Source organism: Saprolegnia parasitica (genome assembly GCF_000151545.1).
Source record: "Saprolegnia parasitica CBS 223.65 unplaced genomic scaffold supercont2.150, whole genome shotgun sequence".
NCBI lineage: Eukaryota > Oomycota > Saprolegniomycetes > Saprolegniales > Saprolegniaceae > Saprolegnia > Saprolegnia parasitica.
The window spans coordinates 11,139-19,913 of NW_012156544.1; the positions used below are offsets into that span (position 1 = coordinate 11,139).

Genomic DNA, 8,775 nt, shown 5'->3' on the forward strand with positions numbered 1-8,775 from the left:
GTAGTGGGGTCTTGCGCCACGAGCAGCGCGGGGCCGAGGCCGGGGCGGGCGCGCCGCCTGTCAGCCATGCCATCTTGGGAATTGGGTGGAAATAGAGAAATGGGCCGACGCTTCAAGTTTCCTAGCACATGACAGCAGCAATGGCCAGCGAAGAATCGAATCTTGTCTCAACAGTTATAGCATCCCACGCTATGTGCGCCACAAAATCGCCAATTGCGACATACAAATCTAGATATAAAATTGTTTCCACCAATTCTATACATAATACAACATATAAAAGCATATAATAGACCGAATTTCAACGCGTACATCGGACATCAGCTTGCATGTGATTGGCTAGCTTATAGCTGCAATCCCCATCTCGTCGCCTGCGTCCAGCAGCGCATACAAAGATCAAGTCATGGCACAGAACGTCGTGGCAGTGACGACGAGGACGCGGGCAGAGGCGACTCTGATCAAGTCGACCACAAGGAAGAGGATGAGCGTCGTCATCGAGACTTTTGATTCCTTTGGGTCGTACTATACCTGCGCGCGTGTCTTTGCCACGTCACGTGAGTGTCTTGGTGCGACAACACGTCGGTCCAGGATGATGCGTTTCATGGCGCTGTTATAACATGCGATGAATCAATCGAAGCTCGTTCGTTTTGCCGTGCAAGATAGGAATATAGAGAGCGACGAGGGCGTCGTGTCCAGTGACCGCGTTGAAGCGTCGGACAGTTTGTTGAACCAGGTGTATGTCGCAGGCGGGCGGTCGTTCGCGCGACCCGATCGCGTCGACTTGACATGGATCGGAACAGATTTTTGGGGCGCCACGGGGCCGCTTCTGGGTTTCTGGGTGCGGGTCCAGCCCCGACGTGACAGAAGTTTGACAAAGCCAACGTGGTGGCTGCAGGAAGCGCCCGCGAAAGTTCGGTCACCGTCGACTCGACAGCCTCCATCTAGAAACGACCCGACACCCGGTGCTCGCAACGCCTTCCGCCACCCAGCGAAATGTGTAGCTGCTGCTCAGCGTCCTACTCTGCCAGTCGGCCCAACGCACAGCGATCGTGCAGTGTCCATGGATGTGCCTGCATAGCCAAGTGCTATGCTTCACAGTCCGCTATGCTGTACTTGGCTTGGACGATGTCATGTCTTCCTGAAACCGCGATGATGACATGACAGGAGAAACGTGAGAAGTGTTGTGGTGAGAGCGATTGACTTGATCCTCAGTCAGTGATGCTCGGTTGTCTCTGCTGAGAACCATAGTTGGCGGCCAGTAATTGGCGGCTACAGTGACAAATTGAGCTTCGATTGTCTCGGCACAGAATCATCTACAGTTTAAACTTGCCAACGTGCGGGGTTGGTCGATCGAAGGCGGAATTCGTTACGCTGCGGCACGAACCGACAACCACCGACTGCCCGACCAGTGCGGACGGCTTCTTGCATTCATTCGTAAGCCATTGGTCTCTGCGCGTGTGCAGATCCTGCTTGGTCACAAGGAACCAGAAGACGCCCGACTGAATGGGCGGGCGGTGCGTGACGATCTTGAAGAGGCACGATCTTGTCATGAAACTGCGTTTTGCCAGCAACAAAACTCAAACTGAAAACCAATTGGACGCGATACCTGTAGTTTGCCCTCGGGCATACAAACTTGCAGTGTCAGTCGCTGGTCCGCTTTTTGGCCAATCACACGACTGCATTTGTCGATCGCAGTGGCAAATACTACCTCCTCGGCATGCCTGGCACCCCGAGCCCGAGTCCCTACGAGACCGAGAAGCGGCCGGCTAGCACCATGGCGCTGCCAGCGCGGAAGCGCCTCCGGCACGATTCGTTTGACCTCGAGCGCCAGCCATGCGCGCTGCGGTTGGTGCTGAGCCCCGACTGCGCGCTCTCTGCCGAGCAGGTCCACGAAATGTACTCGCTCGGGCTTGGCATCATTGACGTCTCGCGCGACTACAACAACTTTGCCGCGCTCTTGCGCGCCGACTTTCGCAGCATCTTTACCGACGACGCCACGTACCACCGCCTGAGCCGCTTCATGTGCACCTTCTCGGCGGACCTCGCGGCCGACGGCAGCATGAGCCTGCGCATCGCCAACTTTAGCCACAATCCCGTCACGCTCAACGGCAAGCGTCTGCGTACGTATTACCCTGTAGCCTTCGCCGGCGATTGCATACGTGCGTGTAGGGCGCAAGCCGGATGACCTCGTGCAGCTCCACGAACGGGACATGATTGTCCTCTTGGAGGACAACAAGAACAAGAAGCCGCTGGTGGCCTACCGCGTCGAAGACCGGTCCGAAGACGACTCGAGCATCGTACGTCCTACGTGTCTCACATGGTTGCATTGACGCTCGCGCAGGGCATCCTCTTTGCGTCGCCGTTGGTCGAGCTGGATGCGACAGGCACGCCGTCGCCGCTCTCGGTTCGTTCAGGATGCATCCAGGATGCACGACAACACCACCATGGGTGTAGGAACTCGACTTTCGGAACGAGTACCACTCGGTGCGGGATGTCCTCAAGAAGGCCCTCGACAAATTCGTGCGTCCTCTTCGAACCACTCGTTTGGATGCCCATGTGGTCCTACTATGTACTAGCAAAAGTCGCTGACAGAAGACTCGGAAGGTAACGCCATTGGTAGATATTGTCTACTGGCAGGACGCACCACGCCTGTAGGTGCCGCGCAGGTCCACGCCGTGCACAAGCCAATCCACGTGTACACGCGGCTCGCGACCAAACAGTCGTTCCGCGAGTGGAGTGCATCGCTGACCATTCTGCACTTTACGGGCCACGGCAACGACCAATGGCTGTACATGGAAGGGTCGATGCCAGGGCCCGCCGTGCCTGTGAGCCCCGCCGAGATCATGGAGCTGCTACCAGACAAGATGGCGCTGCGGCTCGTCTTTCTCTCGTCGTGCGCGTCGGCGAATATCGGTATGCGCCACTCCGATCTGATAGTAATCTCGCATGATTCGCGGCGTAGCGGCGGCCTTCTTGGCGCGCGGCGTCAAGCACGTCATCGCAACGCAGCCCGCGTCCGAGCTCGAGGACAAGGCAGCGATCGCCTTTACGCGGTACGTTGCGGCCGAGAACGCTTCCATCTTGACGCGTTCTCTGTATGTAGTCACTTTTACGGGTCGATTGCATCGGGCCGCACCGTTCAAGAAGCGTTTGACGTGGGCCAACGCGCGGTGGCGGTGCTGCATAGCACGGCCAACCCCACCGAGGTAGGCACTCGCATCGACAACAATTTTCGGCATAGAGGATGATGCGAACGACATTTAGGTCGCGCGCAAGTTTATCTTGCTGCCATTGGACGGCAACCACGAAGTGCCCATTTTCCCGCCCAAGGAAAAGCGGCAACCCCACTCGAATTCGTCGTCGTCGCTCGAGGACGATTTGCGGGATGCGTCGCAGTGGATGGAAGCCACCACGCAAGACGAGAATACAGCCTTGACGCCAACGACGTCGCTCATGTACCCGACCATGCTTGAAACCACGTGCACGGTAGGTTGTGGCGGTCGATGCTTGATACATTGATACATTGTGCGGATGCTAGAACTTTGGCTTTCGCAATTTGGACATGTACAATGTGTTTGTGCTGCTCGAGACGAACCGTTTTGTGACGCTCACGGGCGACCACGGCATCGGTACCCTGCTTCTCTTCTCCCTATCTCGCGTCCGAGCGCCCATATCGATAGGCAAGACGGAGATGGCGATCGCGATCGCTCGCTACATGGATGTGCGCCAGCGCGGATGGCACCGCGTGTGCATGGCCTCGATCGGCGAGCTCCAAAAGCAGCTCCGGTGCGTCCCGAACGAAGACGACGCTGCGTACGCGGCACGGCTCGGCCATACCATTCTCCAAAAGCTCAAGGCCACCGGCGACCTCTCGGATTGGCCGGCGTTTGCTGTCATCGACGACTGCGATCTGCTTTTGGCAACCGACGCGCTGCGAGAGCGGCTCCAAAAGGTAGTCGAGTACCTTCTCAAGTCGCACCGGTCGCTGCGCGTTCTGCTCACGGCGCAAGAGGCCTTTGAGATGCCTCTCATCAATGACAAGGTGTATCTGCGGGCGACGTACGCCGTGCCGCCGCTCTCGCCCTTGGACGCTGCGACCCTCTTTGCGAAGCTCAATAGTCAGCCGATGGACCGAATGCAGTACGCGCGACTGCAGGTGGCCGAGCCCAAGACAACTCTGTCACCGACCGAATTGGCACAGCTCCTGTGCACGAGCCCGCAGCTGCAGGCCACGAACGGCAACCCGCTCATGATCCTCCGGCTCTTTGAGGAAGTCTGCACCGGCAGCTCCGAGCAGTAAAGAGGTCCAGTGCGCCACCTACTAGTAGATGCACAGCGCAATCATATCGTTTAGAAGTTACAATCAATGCCCGTCTTGCGACAGCTCGTACATTTCGCCCACCTCGCCAACGACGTTGCCGGGTGTCCATCCATACCCGCCGCCGCCGTAGTAGTACACATCGACGTCGTCCAGCATCGGTGGCTGCGAAGGTAGTTCGTCTCGGTCATCGTCATCCCGGGCGTCATCATCAGCGTCTTCACCCACAATGTCGATTGACGCCACCGGCGACCGCACTTCCGTATCTTCAAGGAGCATCGAGCTGGAAGGGTCCGGTGCTGGTGCTTCGAGCTCTGGCGGGATGGCCGGCGTTGGCGCGGCGGTCGGAGCTGGGGCTTCGACTGATACAAAGATCGGAATCGGAGCGACAAAGTCGGAAAGCTACGCAGTTGACGTGGAGATCCCTCGTCCAGCTCATAGAACGTACTGCAGCCCACGATGCACGCGGCGCGGGGTGGCTAGCGGTGGCGACCTGCAACAAGGCATATCAGTATGCATCCTACGCGTTCCAGTCGACCCGTGGCGCTGCGTCTTGTAGTGGCCGGGTCTCGAGCTTCACAAAGGCGTTCATCAACTCGGGCTCTAATGAAGGCGCTGCCTGCAGACGTTGCTGCGGCCAAGCAGGCGGGGTGGGCGAGGACTTGCTGGGACTTTCGACGGAGCAGCGCCGGTCAAATGCGCGCCGCACGTTGCGTACGTTGCTAGCGTACGCCTCTTCGGGGTATGGGCGCTTTGGTATTTGACTCGGCGAAACAACAAGAGGCGCGGGGCTTGGAAACTTCTCTTCCTTCTTCACGCCCGTGGTAGCTTGCCAGATGCCAACGGCGCACCGTGGTGGCGGCACGGGCAGGGACAAGTCCAGCACGAGCCTCCCCGAGCCTGGATCGCCCTTCATAACCAGAGGCGCCATGGGCATGAGGCGACCACGGGCGACCGGCACGGCCATCGACCAGTCGCAGACTTGCTGCATCTTGCTCGCTTCTCTCGCTTCTTGGATATGCCAATCCCACCGCTTTGATTGGTCAGTCACCTGCCATTTTGGCCAATCCGGAAGCAGAGAAGTCCAAAAGGCCGACTACGATCTTATTTTCGGCCTGGTCAAAGATCGCGAAATTGCGATCTTCTCAGCAATTCGATGAGTCCGTGGGCCTCGACGACGCTACAGCCGTGGCGCATCACCACGATCGACACGCAGATTCCTGCTTGGAAACATCTATGCGACGCAGCTGCCTTGCCTCTGTCAATGGACCAGCTCGCCGATCAGATCGGTGGACTGTCCAGGCGTGCGATCGATGCACCCAAGTGCGTCGTACACGTCAGAATTGAGGTGCTTGTTACACCTGTAGAGCTAGTATATCCTATGGCGTCTCCTGGGCACGCAGCACAAGCTCCTTGACGAAGGGCGAAAAGTGCTCGCCAAGGCGGCTGCGGACTTCGGGAAGACGCCAGTCCGTCGACGTGATGCGCCCGCGGCAGCTGGCACTGCCGCACTGGCAGTCAAAATTGTCGCTTTCTTGCTCCATGCTGCCGTCGTTGACCTACGCAAACGATTTATTGGGTCCATCGCTAAAAGACGAAGGGCACGAGACCATACCATGGCGTAGTCAATCGTGATCTCGTCACCGGGGTAGATGTCGCGGATGGCGTGCACCGTGACCGAGTCCTTCATGCCACACGACGGGTCGCACGAATGGTTGATGTAGTCACTTGTGTCGCACTTCTCGCCGCTCTCCTGCACCATGCTTTCGAGATCGGATCACAAAATGCGCATCTGCATACCTTCCACGACGGAATCTGCCACAGCGTCGGCGCCACCTGCAACGACATTTCAAAGTCGCGCTTCGAGACAGCGCCCGGCTCCAAGATGTGGTCGCGGTGCACGATCTTGCCCGAGAAGACGCAGATAATCTCGCCCTTCTTGATCACCGCGTCCTTGTGGAGGCGCGCAAAGAGGCCCATGGCATCGCCCGACTTGGCGCGCACCTCGGCGCGCGGGTCATACCAACTGTTCTCCGAGTGCTTCTTCCACACGTGGTCGTTCAAATGGTCGCGGTTCTTCTTGATGAACTTGCGCGAGCGCCACTCGGAGAACGTGAGCACGCCGCGGCACGCCGCCGTGCCACATAGGCACTGCAAGCCGTAGTGCATCGACGACTCGGTCTCGGTGCACGCATAGTCGTACGTCAGCTGCTCGCCCTTCTTGACGTCGCGACACGTCGTGATGCGCTCGTCGCCTTCGTACCACGTCGTCGGGTCGCAAGAGTGGTTGAAATACCAGCTCGGGTCGGACGACGGGTTCAGCGTCGTGCCAAACTCTACATGGAGCCATTAGCCATAGGCCATGACCATGGAGCGTACTGTCGTCGCCGCGCATGTACGAGTATGTGATGAGCGTGTCCTTCTGCGGGTGCGCGAGGATCTCGGCCTTGGTGTAGATGTCGACGACGTCAATGTCCTGCGAGTACCAGATGAGCGTGCCCTTGGGCAGATCTTCTTTGGCGAAGAGCCCCATGCACTCGAAGCCATAGTCGTGGAACTTCTTGACATCAACGACCTCGGTCAACATGCTTCGCTTCCGGGCCACGGGGCAATTCCAAAAATGACAAAGATTTTTTCGAAGCCCCGATTTTCGAATGATCCTTATCACAGGCGATTCCGCGCCTAATTAGTCGCGAAAGTGCACCTCCGCACTTCAACTCGGCCTACAACTAGGACCGGATGCCCCCACGCAACCTGGGGAAAGATACCGGTGTCCATGGACATCCCAGGGTCCTGCCATGGGCTGCATGACGACATTGTCCACACCCTTGTCCGTTCCGACCCCACAATCTGCCACGAGGGTGTATACGAGACAGTGACCGTGACGGCGTTGGAAGATCGCAATGGGATTGCTCGTCTCGTACTGTTCACGCCAAGCGGTGGAGCCTGCTCGCGAAGGGAATTCTTGTGGCGGGAAATCGACAACACGGCAGTGATCAAGTGCTACGAGAATCGCGGTCTGCTTCAGAATCTGGATCTGGTATCTTTCACACGTCGTCTCGGAACCAGAAAAAAGAGCCCATAGAGCGACTCGCACAATGCAGATAGTATACGGGACACGAATGCAGTGGCATTCGACGACTGCATGTGCACGAGAGCTTTATACTATAGCGACCAACGCTGCCGTGGGCACAGCCGACTCGAAAAGTTGGGTGTTTCTAACCTTTCGGTTGCGTCCACGAAGCGAACACGCTGGCGTGGGCTTCGATTCGAAGCTTCTCGGGTACGCATCGCTTCGAAATTATTTTGAGCCGCCGCTATGTTTGACTTGGTATTTCTATACAGTGGCGCAGACTTTTTCATTCGATGCAACACGATGAGGAATAATAATTGAACGCCATCTGGTGCAACTTCGAATGGGTATACTTCAAACAAGACACGACGCAGCAACTTCGGTTCCATGGAAACAGCCAATCGCAGGCGGCGAACGCAGCCCCGCGCTGATTGGGCGACGGGTACCGTAGCTAATGCATCTGGCATCGCGACTGCAGGGCCGGAAGCCGCCGACGCAGCATGCTCGAGCAGGTCTCTACACGCTTCAAGAACGCTTCGTGGGTCAACGACACCTTCGTGCCGGACTGGGACAGCTTCATGAACTCGACGACGTCTGTGGTCGCGCCCTTGATCGCCGAGAAGGCGTGCGCGCTCCTCGACACCAATAAGAACTGCTACACGGCGTCGTGGCACCTCATTTGGCAGCAAGTGAAGCTCTGGCTGCTCATCCAGACGCCCATCTTTGGCGCGTCCGTGCTCTTCGAGTGGCTCGACCTCGCGCAGAACAAGCACATTGAGAAGATGCGGTCCTTCTGGGACTCGTCGTTCGCCCACTCGCTCGTACACGCTCCATCCTCGTTGGCCTCGCTCACGACGACGACGTGGATATAGGCCTACGGCGTGCAACTCGTCGCGTCGCTCTACGCGTGCATGGCCTGGAGTATGTCGGCGATTGATACAAGGCGGATGCTCATGCACGGACCGTAGTTGCCCGTGCCGGTGCGCTCAGCCTCGACCCGGCCACGTGGACGATCGAGTCGCTCCTTATGGGTCTCTGCGCCTTCAACTACGTACTCCGCTGGCTCGGCGCCAAGCACAAGTGCGCTTCTCGACGATTCGTATGCGAACGTGCCTCTAATGCGTCTCTCTCTGTAGGTTTACCACGTCGTCCGCCTCTCCAACCTCTTTGATCTGCTCTCGATCGCGTCGCATTTCTCGCTGGCGACGACGCCGGTGCATCTACACTCTAGCACCAGCTAGATTCTCATGTTCTTGGCTAGACGACGGGCAAGGAGCGCTACTCGTGGCTCGACCTCGCCTTTCTCCGGTCGTACATCATCTACTACGTTGTGCAGCATCTCTTTGAGGTTCGCCTCCCATGTATTTCCATTCGTATGCTTCCTCGC

General features: G+C 57.8%; 4 protein-coding genes across 4 annotated transcripts; 2 read left to right on the forward strand and 2 right to left on the reverse strand.

Moving 5' to 3' along the window:
- Positions 1–1,714: 1,714 nt before the first annotated feature.
- On the forward strand, positions 1,715–4,404 carry SPRG_14757 (hypothetical protein; the record flags this gene model as incomplete). Its single annotated transcript, XM_012354204.1, has 11 exons — positions 1,715–2,117; positions 2,167–2,294; positions 2,339–2,401; positions 2,452–2,517; positions 2,574–2,601; positions 2,653–2,910; positions 2,960–3,050; positions 3,101–3,203; positions 3,262–3,483; positions 3,536–3,626; positions 3,678–4,404. The coding sequence occupies 11 exons, from the start codon at positions 1,715–1,717 to the stop codon at positions 4,295–4,297; spliced, it is 2,073 nt and encodes a 690-aa protein (XP_012209594.1). The 3' UTR covers positions 4,298–4,404.
- SPRG_14758 (hypothetical protein) lies at positions 4,334–5,361 on the reverse strand. The gene is made up of 3 exons (XM_012354205.1): positions 4,854–5,361; positions 4,764–4,808; positions 4,334–4,717 (listed from the first exon to the last, which is right to left on the reverse strand). Exons 1-3 carry the CDS (start codon positions 5,304–5,306, stop codon positions 4,361–4,363), a joined length of 855 nt encoding a protein of 284 aa, XP_012209595.1. The 5' UTR covers positions 5,307–5,361; the 3' UTR covers positions 4,334–4,360.
- Positions 5,362–5,639: 278 nt separating this feature from the next.
- On the reverse strand, positions 5,640–6,931 carry SPRG_14759 (hypothetical protein). Its single transcript, XM_012354206.1, has 4 exons — positions 6,695–6,931; positions 6,116–6,651; positions 5,931–6,068; positions 5,640–5,874 (listed from the first exon to the last, which is right to left on the reverse strand). The coding sequence occupies exons 1-4, from the start codon at positions 6,900–6,902 to the stop codon at positions 5,695–5,697; spliced, it is 1,062 nt and encodes a 353-aa protein (XP_012209596.1). The 5' UTR covers positions 6,903–6,931; the 3' UTR covers positions 5,640–5,694.
- A 926-nt stretch (positions 6,932–7,857) lies between these two features.
- SPRG_14760 (hypothetical protein) lies at positions 7,858–8,629 on the forward strand (the record flags this gene model as incomplete). Its single annotated transcript, XM_012354207.1, has 4 exons — positions 7,858–8,209; positions 8,261–8,309; positions 8,357–8,487; positions 8,525–8,629. The coding sequence occupies exons 1-4, from the start codon at positions 7,889–7,891 to the stop codon at positions 8,627–8,629; spliced, it is 606 nt and encodes a 201-aa protein (XP_012209597.1). The 5' UTR covers positions 7,858–7,888.
- Between the last annotated feature and the right edge of the window lie 146 nt (positions 8,630–8,775).